The sequence below is a fragment of the Sphaerodactylus townsendi genome, linkage group LG02 (assembly GCF_021028975.2).
Source record: "Sphaerodactylus townsendi isolate TG3544 linkage group LG02, MPM_Stown_v2.3, whole genome shotgun sequence".
Lineage (NCBI taxonomy): Eukaryota > Metazoa > Chordata > Lepidosauria > Squamata > Sphaerodactylidae > Sphaerodactylus > Sphaerodactylus townsendi.
Genome location: NC_059426.1, coordinates 98482805 through 98500277, shown reverse-complemented (window position 1 = coordinate 98500277; position 17473 = coordinate 98482805). Strand labels below are relative to the sequence as shown.

Sequence of the window (17473 nt, the reverse complement as noted above, 5' to 3'; positions counted from 1 at the left end):
AGAGCAGGTGGACTTTTAATCTGGAATATCGGATATGATTCCCCACTCCTCCACATGAGCGGCAGAATCTTATCTGGTGAACCAGATTTGCTTCTGCATTCCTACATTCCTGCTAGGTTATCTTGGACTAGTCACAGTTCTTTGGAACTCTCTCAGTCCCACAAGGTGGTCTGTGGGGAGAGGAAGGGAAAGAGTTTGTTAGCCCTTTTTAGACTCCTTACAGGAGAGAAGGAGGGGGGGGGACATAAATCCAAAGTCCTCTTTTTCTTAAGATAACTGAATCAACTAGAAACCTGGTACCAGGCTTTAGTCTTGCTCTCTTGAAGAACTAACTATCCATACTTGTGGGAACTTAACAAACCTGCAATTCTAAGCACATTTCCTTGAATACCAAGAAAATACATGTGTTTAGGATTCGGTGTCAGTTCTGACTAATACAATTAAGGTTTTTATACTTAATATAGAATGGAGAAGCTGGGGTACAAGATATTTTAGACTTCTTTATAAACATACTTACAGGGAATGCAAATCTGATAAATTCTGAAAAGCTGAGTTTCCAACAAAAGACAAAGGATTATCATACAAATGTCTGTAAAACAAAAATTAAAGACAAGTTGTCTCAGTCGATCAAATTACTTTTGGATCCATTACTCCAGAAGTGTAAGTATATTTCATAAAAACTTACATCGTTCTTAGAAGTGGGTTTCCACCAAATGCACTATCAGGGATCATGGAGATGTAATTACTGTGAAATCCTCTTTAGAAAAAGATAGAAAAAATGTTGTTAAATGCAAGATTTAACAGAGTGTCAAATCCAATGAAAAATTAAGTGCTGCTGAAATAACAGAAATTGGAGGGAGGGCACTGTGTACTATTTAAGATACCAGTTCAATCAAAGGCACCATTGCATAACCATGGGAGCCCAAAAAGGTCATATGAAATAATCTGGAGTGGGGGAGATCTCCAGCAAGAGACAGTGTGAGTGAGAGAGAGAGAGAGACCTCCTGACTGCCGCCCTGCCCCCCCCCCCCCCACTGCCAACTAACAAACTGTTGGGATAAAATGGTGGGGTTCCTTGGCATTGCTAACACCTAATGCATCAACACTTCTGGCAAAATAACAAAAATGATGACATTGCACTACCCCAAGCACCAAAACTGGATAATACCTGATGCTAGATTTAGACTTTTTTTAAAAAAATGGAGAACTAGAAGAACTACTGCTTGCATGCTTTTCATGGTCTTTTCATAAGCAAGAAGACTTCCTTTAAAATGTGAACTGAATATTTACAAAAAATCAAGAAGCAATATTTTGGCACTGTAACAATTAACAGATCCTTAGTTCACATCTGATGAATTAGTTTCTAGACTGAAAATTCATGCTGTGAGATTGAGAAAACCAATGTCTAAAAATTGTATTTGCTATTAAAGAAAAATGGATTAATAAAATCAAAGGATTTAAAAGGGTTCTCTCTCTCTCTCTCTAGCCAGCTCTTCAGAAGCCACGTAGCAGTAATGCCGGCAAGAAAATATTACCGTATATACTTGCGTATAAGCCGAGTTTTTCAGCCCTGTTTAAAAGCTTAGAAAAGCCCCCTCAGCTTATATGCGAGTCACCATTTTCTATACATCACAAGGAGGCTGGGGCAGGGGCGGGACAACCTCCCTGCCACTGGGAAGCTGCTTGTTGAGGGTGAAGGGGGAACCCTGAGGCACCCTGGCTGGCTGGGCTTCCTCAAACCCTGCAGAGGGAGCTCCTTATTTGGGCAGTGACATCAGGGGGAGTCACTGCCCAAATAAGGAGCTCCCTCTGCCTGCGGGCTGGATTTGACAAAGCAGGCAGAGGGAGCTCCTTATTTGGGCAGTGACTCCCCCTGATGTCACTGCCCAAATAAGGAGCTCCCTCTGCTTCCCGGCTTCCCACCCTTGGCTTATACCCGAGTCAATAAGTTTTCCCAGGTTTGGGCAGTAAAATTAGGTGCCTCGGCTTATACACGGGTCGGCTTATACATGAGTTTATACAGTATATCTATAAGAAAGATATTGTCACTATGGGCCAAGATATGACAGAAGACATATTTTATAGACTTGTTTGTCTTTTAATGAACATTGATATGATGAGAGATTTATATCTACTTGTATTCTACTATAAGTCTATTCTATTAGAATCACATTATATTTGTAAAAATCATTTTTAACCTTTTAAAGTGAATAAGTTGTATGTGAAATCTTTCACCCTGTGAAAGGGAACTTTATGATTCTAACCCATCCTTGGGAATGTTGGGAACTGGTGATCAGCACTGAAAACCAGAAAGACAGAATTTAATTTATTGCCCTGCAAACTCTGCCGAAGAGGGACAAACTCTGCCGAAGAGCAGAGGAAAATTCCAGCATTTGTGTAACAAGAAGGATCAGACTAGCATGTTGGATTTTAATGCTAAGGAAGAAAGCACTTATGGGAAAATGATTATATGGGTTACTATGCAGTTATGAATTATGATGTATGTATTCTTGGAAACTATAAAAGATGAGTTTTTTTGTATGGTGAGTGTGTCTCTCCTCGAGAGCACCCCGTCAGACATCTAATTCTGGACAGTAAAAACGTTTCTTCTTCTATTTTAAAACTAGATTCTTGGGTATTATTTCCTTGACAGTCTTTATAAAACACAGCTGCACAGGACCATACACTAGGTGTGGCCTGACAGTTTTGGTGACCACAGCAGCAGGACTTTTTTAAAACTAAAGGACCAGAGACAGTCTCTGGCCTGATAGTTTTGGCGACCGCTGCGGCAGGGCTCTTTTAAAACAAAAGGAACCTTGATCTGAGTTTTCAGACAAGCCTCCTTTAAAGAAATGTGTACCTTAAAAAAATTGGGGTAGGGACCAGTGATGGTCTCTGGCCTAACAATGCCATAATAAAACTGTTCAGTGTTAAGGAACTCCTTTTCATGTAGGCTGCAACTCACTAACATGTAAATATTTAATAAAAAGCATTTGGATTATTTTCCTGACCATAGACCCAATAAGCCATTGTTGAGTATGAGTCACATTAAGGAATGATATAAATTATTTATTTATTTATTATTAGATTTAATATACCGCCCTATCCCCGAAGGGCTCAGGGCGGTGCACAAAACATCATATATAAAAACATCATATATAAAACATAAATACAATATAGACAGCAATTTTAAGCTAAAACAGCGCCCCGCGAAACCCTTACATGACCCTCCTAAAAAGAAATAAAGAGAGAATAATGGGTCCCGACGATGTTAGGGACCCATAGAAAGCAAGGGGAGGGCGCTGGGGCACCTTCAGTGGCTGGTCTCTCCAAAGACCCGGTGGAACAACTCAGTCTTACAGGCCCTGCAGAATTCCCCAAGGTCCCGCAGGGCCCGGACAGCTGGTGGGAGAATGTTCCACCAGGCCAGCGCCAGAGCCGTAAAGGCCCTGGCCCGAGTGGAGGCCAGCTGCTTCATCGAGGGGCCAGGGACCTCCAGTAAATTTGCCTCTGCTGAGCGCAGAGGCCGAGCTAGGACATATGGGGTAATGCGGTCCTGAAGGGACGAGGGTCCCAGGCCGCATAAGGCCTTAAAGGTCAACACTCACACCTTGAAGATGATTCGGAATTCAACTGGGAGCCAATGCAGGCGGCGCAGCACAGGCTGAATATGTTCTCGGAAGGCGCCCCCTGTGAGCAGGCAAGCCGCCGCATGTTGGACCAGTTTCAGTTTCCGGATCAAGCGCAAGGGGAGGCCCGCGTAGAGCGAGTTACAATAGTCCAGCCTGGAGGTGACCGTTGCGTGGATCACAGTGGCTAGGTCAGCGTTGGAGAGGAAGGAGGCCAGCCATTGGGCCTGTCGAAGATGGAAAAACGCAACCCGGTAATATGGGCCACCTGGGTCTCCATTGAAAGAGACGAATCCAGGTGGACCCCCAGGCTGCGGACGGAGGAGGTCGGCACCAATGTGACCCCCCTCCCACACCGGCGGCTGGAAATCCCCAACCCCTCCCCCCCGACCAAGCCAAAGGATCTCCGTCTTCGATGGATTAAGTTTTCACCTGCTCTGTTGCAACCAACCAGCGACCGCCTCCAAACAATGCTGGAGAGCTGCACCCCCCCCCCATCAACAGAATGAGCTGAGTGTCATCAGCATACTGATGACAGATCAGACCAAAGCTCCGTACCAACTGAGCAAGGGGTCGCATATAGATGTTAAAAAATAGCTGATTCCAGATATTTTCTTCAAATTGAGCAACATAATTGATCAGGAAATCCAGGAGCAGTACTAAGCAGGTCTACTCAAGACTTTTACTTAGTTCTGCTCAATGGGGCTTACTCTTAGGACTGTACAATTAACCGCAAAGTTGTGTTCAATGGAAGACAGAAACATAACATTAAAACTGCTCAATCTAAACAGAGTTGAAATCTTTTTTTAATTTAAAAACAAAACCCAACTCATTTATTTCTGAAAGTAACTATGCCCTTTTTAATTGAGATTTTGCTTAGGATATCAGCCCATTTCAGAAGTAGGCAGCCATTTTAATTCATTAGAAAAAGCCAAAATGGTATCATCATAGTTTTATCATGACGAGGTAAAAATCATGAAACGAGAAGGCTCAAAAGCCTGCCTGTGGCTTTGTGATTTATTAATGGTCCCAATAAAGAATCCTATACCTCTTTGAATTTAATTCATTTTGGACCACCAAATACTGCAGCATAATATTCCTAAGTCTACTGTTACTTTATTTTCACTAAAAACAAAAAAAAGTATTAAAAGCATCTAGTAGTACTTACAATTCCTTTAAACTTGGAAGTGTTTTTATGGCTTTAGGAAACTCTACCATGCTGTTATAGTTTAAATCCCTGTTTTTTAAAAAACAACAACAACAACAACTCTGTTAGTATTATGCACTCTCTGTAATTATATTTGTTCAACAAAAAAGAAGGCCCAAAATTGAATAAACAGTTTCAAAGGAAATTGGTTAGATTTTTAAAAACGACATCAGATCAACATTTTATCAGAAGAAATATGTTAACATTTGAGGGGTTGGATCCTACAAACATGATCCTGCAAACATGGATCCTACAAACTTGAGAAGTTGCTCAAGGAGGCCCATCTACATTCCTCCTCTTCCCATAGCACAACTGTGAACCCAAAAAAGATGTCCTTGAGACCGGGGGGATCTTCATGGACATAGGGGCAGTAGCAACAATGAGGAAAGTGGGTAAAATTTGGTCTCCCCTTCTGGTAGTGGAAAGTTTGTTTCACTGAAATTTCTCCAGTGGTCTTTTCAAGGGTCATAGGGAGCTGCTACAGAAAGGGAAGATCCACCTCTGTGAGCACCTTGTACTCATCATTTGTAGGTTCTAACATACAGTATTTAAAATATATTGTGCATCATATATTATTACATTCTTCTTCTAGATACAAGTATATAACCCTCTTCAAGGTTATACCTACCACTGATGCATATGTGAACACTGCATTCCAATGCTCCCTTACTGATCAACTTGCGTACATACCTCCCAGGTACTTGGCAGGAATATGTAGGCACACTCAAACTACTTCACAAGACTTCCAATGGGGGGGGAGTATTTGTGCACTAAAATTCTTCCTCATATAATTATATAATACTGTCTAATAAAAGTTCATACAGAATCAAAGTGTTCAGTAAACAGATAATAAGAAATTCCACTGTAAGATATAAATATCCAGTTCATACATATTGGACAGGATTTCTGGATAAGCAAGTCCTGTTTCATAGGGAAACAATACAGTACTGTAATTCAAAGGAAAATCCCTTTGAAGTGCAAGAGTAACACTGTCCAAGTCCCAAAACACCATCTTATTTAGAGGGTTCCGCTACCAGAAGGTGTTGCCAGATCCTGTTTGGCATTCTTAAGAACCATCCGCAAAATACTCTGTCCCGATATCTCATTAACCACAAAACAAGGCTTGAAAATTATATGGTGCAATAATATTGTCCATATCCAATCCAGTCTCTCAACCATTGTTCTGCTCTAATCCTTTAGTACAGTTAATATCTTCCATTTTATAACTTCTCCCTGCTCTTCCCTGTATTTCTCCTTGCCTGTCACTTCTATGTTATGGAAAAACAGGGAAAGGAATTAAAACCAGCTCAATCTAAGAATCAACAAAGATGGACGTGGAACCCTTTGAACCCAGGAATTCCATCTACTGCTGCTGAACAAGTTCTATCCACACCAGATAATTTGGGAAAGGCAAAACATGTTATGATCAGAGCTGTTAACAACAAAACTGTCATGTATATAAAAAAGAGGGTTCATCTACAAGGCAGCAGATAGCTGAGTCAGCAACATGGAAGGAGACAGAAAGTCTGGAGTAATTTGTGACAGTTGACCTTTAAGGTGATTGATGCAAGAGACTGTGACTCTGTTCCTATGGGAAGACTGTTGCTGGGCAAAGGAGCAGCAGTGGCGTGGTGGTTAAGAGCAGGTGCATTCTGATCTGGAGGAACCAGGTTTGATTCCCTGCTCTGCCTGTGCACTCCCACACACGCCAGCTGGGTGCCCTTAGGCTAGTCACAGCTTTTCAGAGCTCTCTCAGCCCCACCCACCTCACAGGGTGTTTGTTGTGAGGGGGGAAGGGCAAGGAGATTGTAAGCCTCTTTGAGTCTCCTACAGGAGAGAAAGGGGGGATATAAATCCAAACTCTTCTCTTCTCAAAGTACCAGCTTGAACATTATAAAGCTGTGTATAGAACTCTGTATATATCTTATCTATTCTATTTTACCATTCTTACTGATCTGATCTAGTGCTTAGTCTTACTCTCCTTAGTATAATTCTGAGTAGCTCAGTTTCAACTCTGCTGATAACATGTGTATATGCAAGTAAATATGCAAGTAAATATGTTAAACAAAGCCTTTAATTGTAAATTAAATTCAATAGCATCAATTCTTTTGCAATATGCTCTATCCATTTACAAGTTTTCAAAGGAAGAATACTTACAAAGTTTCTAAGTTGTTTAAGCCATCAAAACAGTGATGTCCTAATGTTTTTATTTTATTGTTATGGAGATGCCTGGGGGAAAAAAACATTTAGAAACAAATAATTCTGTACAAACTGAGTCTCCAAAATTTTTATTTAATATCTATATGTGCCCCTCACCCAGCTAGTCCAGAGTTTCAGGTGGAGTTGTCATCAGCATGCAGATGTCACCCAGGTATATCTGTTGATGGCTATTGCCATCATTGAATTGGCCAGTTGTCTGGAGGCTGTGGTAACATGGCTAAAACAGAGCTGAAATTTAATCCATCGAAGATGGAGGTTTTGTGAGTGGGCCAGGGAGGTCTGGAAGTAGGGTGCCAGCTCCCAACTCGTGATGGTGTGCAATAAACACCTGTGTCAACCATTAGGAGTTTGGGAGTGACTCTGGATATTTCCCTGTCAATGGAGGCACAGATCACAAATGAGCCTGAGTAGTGTTCTTCCATCTTCAACAGCTCTAACAATTGCCCCCCTTCCCATCTCCTCCTGACTTAGCCACATTGATCCACGCCTCCAGATTAGACTGCTGTAATTTGCTGTATGCAAGGCTACCTTTGAGACAGCTCCAGAAACTTCCACTGGTCCAGAATGAAGCAGCGTGGGTCCTTCATATATGTGAGACTGTCTCTCTTGATACATGTACCCCCCCAAGAGCAGTACATTCAGCAGGGAACAACTTACTGGTAGTTCTGGACCCAAAACACCATCCACCTGTTCTCAACAAGAGTCTGAGGGTTTTTTTGCTCTGGCCCAACTTGGTGGAAGTGAGATCCAGGCCCTGTAGAACCTGTTGTAATTCCACATAGTCTATAAGACTGAGCTGTTCCACCAGGCCTATGGCTGAGAATAGTAATGGTTTCCATCTAGTGGCCTTCCTCACTCCCTTTCTTTCCTTCCCTTTACTTAGTATTTGAGTTTATTTGTCCTACTACTCTTTAGTTCTTAATGTAAAGCTTTGAGATGTCTCCCTTCCCTTTCTTCCTCCTCAGATTGGTTTCCATTAACATATGCTCTAGGACGCTATTACAGTTTATTAGTATTGAGGTTTTAAATTGTTAATCATGTAATTTTAGATTGAGACAAAATTGCTGTAAACCACTCTGAGCCCCATCTCATTGAAAAAGGGCAGGTTAAAAATTGAATGAATGAGCGGGTGAAAAAAACAATATTTTGCTTAGTGGTTAAAATATATGGTAGTTACATGGCATATCCAGGCAGGTAGATTGCTGGTGCTCATGCCCATTTTACCACTGAACAAAAGAAGCATTAATTTACCATAGGAACTGGTGAACTAATTGTGTAAGGCACCACCTTTTATTTCAGCTATCAGATTATAGCCAAAGCAATGGATGATTGTTTTTTGTTTTAAAAATAGACCAGACTCCTGCCTATGCCGCTTCCCCAAATAAGTCAAGCATTGGGTAACATCAACAGATCTTGCATGACACATGGCCCATAAGTTTCAATGTGAACACATGGCCCATAAGTTTCAATGTGAACAGCTTTCAGGCAGAGACATTATTTCCCCAAACCTTCTACAGATATCTATTTACCTGATAATATTAGGAACTAAACCTGCAAAAAGATGGTTTATTATTGAGCCATGGCTCTTCTTGAATCACAGCTTGAATTTCACATGAATTTACTCAGAATTGCTCTGTTCTGCTTCCAAGCTTATCACTATACCCTTCTTCCAATCATACTTCTTGATAGGCGATGATAGGAAAACTCCCCTTTTTACTATCCTACCTCTGAAGGCCAGGACAAAAAGGCCTCAATTGTTCCAATCCATTGAATGTCACAGAAAAATCTAAGGTATGCCACATGGCAGACTTGGGCACCCTATTTTACAGGTGAAAACACAATTCTTACCCTTCTGATAGCAGTTTTCTACACACCAAATGGCGTTGGACAAAGAACGACCCATTGGGTACTCACCGTGAAGGGGTCTTCTGGTGGATGACGTGAGGCTGTCTCGTTCGGGTTTTCTCTGCTCTTGGTTAAGGAGGCAGGAACCAACTTTTGACCACTCCCACTTGCGTCGTAGCGCCCTCTACAACCCAGTATCTGAGTGCCAGGCGAAGCCATGTGTAACATATATGCAACAAAACACCAACAGGAACATAGGAAACGACCTAACCTAAAACAGGTCAACAACTATTCTAGGAGTGGCTAGTAATGTAGTAGGCTCTCGTGTAAGGAAGTGTGTTAACTGAGGAGTTCCCAACAGCTGGGAAGAACACATGATGGGGGAGAAAAAACCAACAGGGTGGGCCGAGACGGCCTCACGTCATCCACCAGAAGACCCCTTCACGGTGAGTACCCAATGGGTCGTTCTAGTGGATGCCGTGAGGCCGTCTCATTCGGGACTTCCCGAGCAGTATGTCCCCACGGGTGGGCTGTTTAATCCCCCACGATGTGTTCGAGGATGCGTCTGCCAAAGGATGCCTGAACTGCATCGATAGAGGACATCCTATAGTGACGTACGAAGGAGGAGGGGGAGGCCCAAGTGGCCGCTCTACATATCTCCTCCAAGGGTATCTGTTTGAGCAATGCGGCGTTTGCTGCAGTGCCACGCGTGGAGTGAGCGGTGATCCCCCTTGGGATCGGGAGATTGCTTGCCCTGTGGGCTTCCATAATACATGTCCTGATATTAGAGCTTATGGCTGCCGTGGACATGGGCTCTCCTAACCTAGGAGGAGCGACATTAATGAAAAGGCTCTCGGTCTTTCTGAATTGTTCAGAGCGAATTAGAAAAGCTTTTAGGGAGCGTCTGACATCAAGGTTATGTCAGAGCCGTTCCCTGGGGTGCCCTGGGTCCGGACAGAAATTTGGGAGGACGACCTCCTGTCTGATATGGAACCTGGAATCCACCTTGGGCCTAAAGGTGGGGTCCAGCTTGAGGACAACCTTATCCGGAAAGAATTGGCATAGGTTAGGGTTAGTGGAGAGGGCCTTGATCTCCGAAACCCGTCTGGCCGAGGTGATGGCCACCAGGAATAGAAGCTTCATTCTAAGCCACCTAAGGTGAATGGACTGCACAGGCTCGAAAGGTGACCTAGTGAGCGCATCCAAGACAGTGTGTAAGCGCCATGTGGGGAGTCTATGGACTACTGGCGGTTGGGAAAGTTTGACCCCTCTGAGGAATTTCTGGATGTCTGGATGGACAGTGATGGAACTCCCTCCCACCTTTGGAAGGACCATGGCCAAGGCCGCTAGCTGGCGTCTAAGTGTGGCACTCCTGAGTCCGCTCTTGTAGCCCTCCTGGAGGAAATTTAGGATAGCAGAAAGCGGTGGTTGTTCGGGGTCCAAACTCTTGCGCCTGCACCATCTAACAAATGCCTTCCAGGACAAATTGTAGATCCTTATGGTGGACTTCCTCCGTGCTGCTAGCATGGTGTTGACTACCTCCTCGGAGTAGCCTCTCTCCCTCAGCCTGCGCCTCTCAACAGCCAGGCGGTCAAGCAGTATTGCCCTGGATCTGGGTGCAGGATGGGACCTTGTGACAGTAGATCCGGGGCCACTGGGAGATGGAAGGGAGGAGAAATGCTCAGTTCCTGGATGATTGAGAACCAGGGCCTGCGGGGCCAGTGCGGTGCTACCAGAATCAGGAGCCTCCTCTCCAGCTGGACCCGGTGTAGAAGCCTGGGAATGGTCCGGAAAGGCGGGAAAGCGTATAAAAGGCCTTCTGGCCAGTCTGCCGTCAGGGCGTTGGTCCCCAGTGCCAGAGGGTGGTGGAATCTGGAAAGAAAGACTGGGACCTGCCGGTTTTCCAGAGACGCGAAGAGGTCTATCGTTGGGTGTCCGAACCTCTTGCTGATGGAGTGGAAGATGGTTGGATTCAGACTCCACTCCGACTCCCAGATCTTGGATCTGCTGAGCCAATCGGCCTCCGTGTTCAGAAGGCTCTTGATGTGCTCTGCTCTTATGGAGGCCAGGTTTAGCTCTGCCCATGTGAGGATCTTGAATGCCTCCCTGTGGAGGGTCGATGACCTTGACCCGCCCTGATGGTTCAGGTAACACTTCGCTGAGATGTTGTCCGTGTGGATGATCACGTGTGCTTGCTGGAGCTGCCTCTGGAAGTGTTTTAAAGCCAGGAATATGGCTCTGATCTCGAGCACGTTGATGGGTAGAGATTGCATTCTGGCCGACCATGTCCCCTGAACGTAGAGATGACCTAGCTTTGCTCCCCAGCCCGATAGGCTGGCGTCCGTGAATACGTGCCGAGGATCCGGAACCGCGAAGACTTTGCCCTCCGTCAGGTGTTCCCGGCGAAGCCACCATCTCAGGCTGAACCTCACGGCTGGTGGTAGTCGAATCAGGCGGTCCCTTCTGAGGATGATCTGTTTGGCAAACGGCCTTAAGAGGGACTGAAGAGGCCTGGCGTGGGCCCTGACCCATTGGACCATGTCCATGGTGGATAGTAGGAGGCCTAAGAGACTTGCTAGTTGGAGAAGATTGCACTGTCTGCACTTGAGGGTCTGAGATACTGTCTGCAGAATCTTTGCGACCTTGTTGTCTGGCACCGATAACTTGCAGTCGATAGTGCTGATCTTGGCTCCCAGACGTTCCATGGTCTGGGCTGGGCAAGTTGAGCTCTTCTCCTGATTGACAATGAAGCCGTGTTCGGGCAGAATCTGCTGTACTAGGACTACATCCCTCACCGCTGCGTCTCTTGACCTCGAACGGATCAGGACGTCGTCCAAGTACGGGTATAAATGAATGCCACGGCTCCTGATGAGGGAAATTGGGGCGACTAGCACCTTCGTGAAAACCCTGGGGGCCGCGGCCAGCCCGAAGGGCAACGCTGCATATTGGAAGTGCCGCTGGTTGAGAATGGTGCGGAACGGCTGATTCCCTCAGCCATGATGGCGGCGTCCGTTTTGGCGGGAAGTAGGCCTCGCCACACAAACACCCTTTCAACCGCACAGAAACACAACCAGTACTTGGTAGGGAATGGTAGACGAACAATCACACGAAAGGAACAGAACAAGACGATCACAAGCACTCAAAACTCACAAACAATCAGTCAGAACAAAGGAGCCTCTCCCGTAGCAAGGCAGGAAGATACTGGGTTGTAGAGGGCACTACGACGCAAGTGGGAGTGGTCAAAAGTTGGTTCCTGCCTCCTTAACCAAGAGCAGAGAAAACCCGAATGAGACGGCCTCACGGCATCCACTAGAAAGACAAGAATTTAGCCCCTATTAGATTGAATGAATTGCTCCCATATCACATATGTGCCAATGCTGAACAGTTAAAGTGGAAGAGTGAATACATTTCAAGGCTGTCCTTTCATGTCAAAAGGTGTTTGGGGCTGTTAAAGCTGATTTTGGTAGCCTCTCCTTCAGCAACAACCTTCTCACACAGAGCAGTATAAGAGCAGCTCTCTATGTCTGACAATTTCAATCAAGAACACATTTTTATCTTAGCAGAATGTAAGTTAAAAACTCTGTGCAAACCCAATTCTTATTCTAGAATTCTGAACTATCCAGTGAGAAGACAAGTGGCAAAGACTTACAGGACAACAAGGCTTGAAAGGTTGGTAAAGGCAAAGTCAGGGATGCTGGTAATTTTATTGAGAGCCAAGGTTAAGGCCTGCAGGGATGGAAGGTTGCTGAGTGGAACAACTGGGACCTCCGTCAAGCTATTATCATCTAGCCACAGGTGACGCAGTTGAACTAGGCCCTCAAAACTGTCTTCTGGGACAACAGTAATGTGGTTAGCATCTAGGCGCCTAAAAAGAAACAATATGGTTATCAACACATACGAAATGCACTCTTGTTTGCGGTGAGAATAAAAATTGGAAAGAAGTTCGCAGTTGAAAACTAGGGAAGGATCAGTAGAATCTGGATATAATTTATTTTATTTTTTAAAATAATTTTTATTGAGATTTTCTTATTGAAAAAAAAAATCAGGAACAAAACATAAAGTATACTATAAAATGATACAGCACCTAAAAAAACCAACTTCATTACACTTACACTTGCAAATGCAAACATTAACACAAGATAGATATTCACCTATACAAGTCCTCATCCATACCCACCTATGTAAATAAGTAAATAAATAAGAATCCTAATATTACCTAAAAATTATACACACCAAAAAACTCTTTAATTTGTTTCTTTTCTAATTACTTAATCATGAAAAACTTTGCTTAATCACACCTCCTCCAAGCAATACACGGAATACCCGAGTCAGAACAAACCATTCCATAAATCTTTGCTCCCTTCTATATTCCTCACCCTATTATACGAAAAAGATTAACCATCCTATTAACTTGTTTCACTACTCAACAGGCAAGATCTTAATGCCCTTGATGTTATTTACATAATTAGTCCATAGTTCCCATTTATACTTGTAAGACTCATAAGGTATTCGTCGAACTTGATGAGTTGATCACACATAAATAAAGCACTTTTTCTCTCCAATCATCGAGTGTGGGCAATTTATCCGTTTTCCACACACACACGCTAATATAATTCTAGTTGCTGCTGCCATATGAAAGAATAAATGTTCATGACGACGTGGGAACTTCTTTTTTTGATATGGCTGGACACAACAAATATATAATTGGTACCAATGGGAAATGATGCTGAACAATTGTTGTAACTTGACTATGAACTTGCGTCCAGAAAGTCTTTACCTTTCCGCATTCCCACCATACATGCTGAAACGTTCCAATCATTTGACCATATTTTCAGCAATTCACTTAGCAGTTTTTATTTATTTTGAACAACTTCTCAGGAGTCAAATAGCTTCTATATAGCATCTTCAAATTATTCTCCCACAAATCAGTGTTCAGGATGAATTTATATATATTGTTCCAAAATTTGTTTTATTGTTCCAATAATGTGTCTCTTTTGTGATCTTGAGCCCATTGTATGGGCTATGTTTAACTACCTCTATCTTCGTCTTTTGTTTCTAATAACATTTTATAAATAATACTGATCATCTTAGCTGTATTCAGTACCATTATTCTGTCAAATTCACTCCAAACTGAAGCTATGCCTCCCCTGCCCGTATCACTTTTCATAAGACTCTCAAGATGAGCATAAGTGTGAATGCGACCTATCTGGGTATAATTTATGATGAGTCAAATGTTAGAGACTTTTAAGGACTGGTCTTTGACCGCAATAATAAAATTCAGTCATTTGATGAGTCAAATGAACACATTTGTTCATGAGCTACATATTGTTTTCAGGGACAGGCCCACTCCGCCCGCAGGGACAGGCCCACTCCGCCCTAACCTACTGCATCTGTGTATGGTTCTCCAGTTGCACAGTGGCGAATAGGAAGGCGCTCCAAAGGGTGATCAATACTGCACAAAGGATTATCGGCTGCCCTCTCCCCTCCTTGGAAGAAATCTATAATGCCCGAAGTCTAAATAAAGCCCAAAATATTCTAAGGGACCCGTCTCATCCAGCACACTCTCTTTTTAAACTGCTACCATCTGGCAGACGATACAGGGCCCTCAGAACTAGGACAAAGAGGCTTAGAGACAGCTTCTACTCTAGAGCTGTGGCTATGCTAAACTCCGCTGCTTCATATTGATGTATTTGGGGCTATGTAGGGATGGGTGGAGGATGATGATGTATGAGTCTGAAATTGCATGAGTCTGAAATTGTATGAGTCTGAAATTGTGTGCATCGAGGAATGCTGCTGTAAATTTCGTTGTGCGTGCACAATGACAATAAAATGCTTATGCTTAAATGCTTATGCTTATGCTTATGGGCCCGAGGAGTAATGAAGTTTTGTTTACAAGGCAAATTACCAGTCAGCTGGTGTGCTCATGCCCTGACACACCTAGAAATAACAAACAGGCTCTTACACAACTATGTAGAGAGGGGCTACATGTTATAGGCTATTGCAAGGCCACCTCCAATAATGATTCACCTCTTATCCACAGAAAGCAAAAGCCAAACCAGACAGGTCAATACAGACACAGTCACAAAAGGCATATAGTTACGCAGGGGCAGAATAACCCCAGGTTTAAAGGGGAAAATATAGTGAACGCACAGGCTCCAAGCTTTCCTTGATGAAATGTAATCTTAGACTGTCTTTGAATATTAGAAGTAATACCCCTTAGGGACCTATGAAGTATTACAGACACTGAACAATTCTGAAATCTCCTCCACCACACTCTCCTTTCTGGATTCTGTAAATTCCCACAGGGGTAACTAAATTAATTTTCTTCTCACTCTCTTCTTTAACTGACAACATTCCATATTAACTGGAACACATTATTCCGTCTTCTTCAGACCACTGTAGGGGAATAGGGTAGGAGGGAAATACTGTCCTTTTCTTTTGATTAACTTACAAAGTGATATATCTCTGTGCTTCTTGGGATTTCTCCAATATTTGCTGACCCCTGCTTTCTCTGTAACTTTCCAGGTTTTGCTGTTGTCATGATTAGTATGGAAGGTCAGATCTAAAACAACTGTATTTACATATATTTTCTACAAAAGCATTACAATGATCTTCCCTCATGCTATATAGATACATTATATTTGTTTATGAAGAACATTATTACAGCAGTATTGCAAAAAAAAAACCCCTGTTACCTACCTGTTATTCTACGTATTTGTTAATTTTTTATATCAAGAGAAACAATAGACATGACTGTACAGAACCAGAAAACTGCACAATTCAGTTATCTTCCGCCATCAAGACCCTGGGGAGATATCTCTCTTTCTTTGAAGTCCAGGTCATAAATATTGCCAGGATGGAATTTTATTACATTCGCCAAGTCTGGCAGCTGACTCCCCTACCTGTACTGCCCTGACCCATCCACAGTGATCCATTCAATGATCACCTACTGTTTAGATTACTCTAACTTGCTCTATGTAGGGCAACCTTTGAAACTGTTCTGGAAACTATAGCTGTTCAGAATGCTGTGGCACAGATTCTTCCTAGGGTCCCTTGCAGAGTGCACATACAACCAGTGCTCCACCAGCTGCCCTGCATCCAGTCAAATACTGAATCAAATTCAAGGTGTTGATACTGACCTCAAAGCCCTAAATGGTCTGGGACAATCATATTTGAGGGGCAGTCTCTCCCACTATAACTCCTAAAGAGAATTACTCTCATCTAGATACAACCTCCTGGTAGTCTCCAGCTTAACAAATATATGGCTGTCCTCAACCTGGCCCAGGGCTTTTTCACTTAATGTATTTAGCGTGCTTTTTAGTTTAAGTATTTTACCACAGTCCTAGAGCCAGCAATGCCATTTTGAATTTCTATCAAACAAGCTCTGATTAATGATAAGTTTTTAATTGGTAGAACTCTGAATTGGCAAAGGTTTGCTCGAACAGGAAGTAATCGTAGGTACAGGCTTGCTTTTAAACAGACCACTAGAGAAGATGTTCATATGAGTGCTACAAACAATACATTTTGTCCTGTAAAGCAGTCAGAAAAATGACTGATCAGTTACTACCGTGTTTCCCCGAAAATAAGACAGTGTCTTATATTAATTTTTGCTCTCAAAGATGTGCTATGTCTTATTTTCAGGGGATGTCTTATTTTTCTGTGTTCTGTTTGTCGGGCATTCTTCCAAACAAAAACTTTGCTACGTCCTACTTTCAGGGAATGCCTTATATTTCACACTTTAGCAAAACCTCTACTACTTTTTATTTTCAGGGGATGTCTTAAATTTGGGGAAACAGGGTATGATGCAGGCCTGGAACTGTGGGAGGAGGGAATGTGGAAGCCGTACTTAGTGTCTCCAAAGACCAGTGTCTCTGTATTCTTGAGATGTGTATGGAGCTGTTACTTTTTCTGCCAGGACCCTGAACCTACAAAAGATAAATGACAGGCAGGAATTTTTGGAAAAGCTACAGCTTTTCTCAGCAGACATGTAGCAATGAGAAAGTTGTATATTTTGTAGCTCAGCTAGTCATGCAGCTTTTAGAGACACAGGAAGCTTGTCAGAAAAAGATGGCAACACCAGCCCAGTATGAATGTTAGCCTGACCACCCCACCAAAAACCCCTTTCACTGATTTTACTATTCACTGTTCCCTCATATACCTTATTTTGTCCCAGTTCTTTCAGCCACCTGTGCTTTCAACTAGCATTCTTCACTGAGCAATATTCAATTTACCTTTCTACAGCCCACTCCGCACGGGCCATAAAGACTGGTGTACCGCTGGTAAAAACGCCGTTGTGGGGGAGGAGTTCACACCGCTGCCACTGCTGGAGCGCAGCTGCAGCGGCCTATTCCTCCCACAACAGAATTTTCCTGACTCACTAGTTTAGTGAGTCTTTTGAAAAGCAGCGATGTGCATCCGGTGCCAAGCGAACAGCACTGGGTGCACATCATCACTTTTCAGCACGCAACTTTAAAAACCCTTATCTTTCTTCCCTGCGTAGCTCCATCGGACTGAGATGACATGCCACCTGCCCCCGACCCCTGGGGCGTTGCCAGGGCCACAGGGGCATGTC

General features: G+C 43.3%; 1 protein-coding gene across 1 annotated transcript in view; it reads right to left on the bottom strand.

Moving 5' to 3' along the window:
* The window catches only part of LGR4 (leucine rich repeat containing G protein-coupled receptor 4), a 119703-nt gene that overhangs the window by 24711 nt on the left and 77519 nt on the right, over positions 1–17473 (bottom strand). The window contains exons 5-9 of the mRNA XM_048484373.1: positions 12551–12766; positions 6994–7065; positions 4798–4866; positions 686–757; positions 518–589 (exon numbers count right to left, since the gene is read on the bottom strand). Of these exons, the coding sequence (XP_048340330.1) occupies positions 518–589; positions 686–757; positions 4798–4866; positions 6994–7065; positions 12551–12766 (501 nt within the window). The remainder of the gene's footprint in view (positions 1–517; positions 590–685; positions 758–4797; positions 4867–6993; positions 7066–12550; positions 12767–17473) is intronic.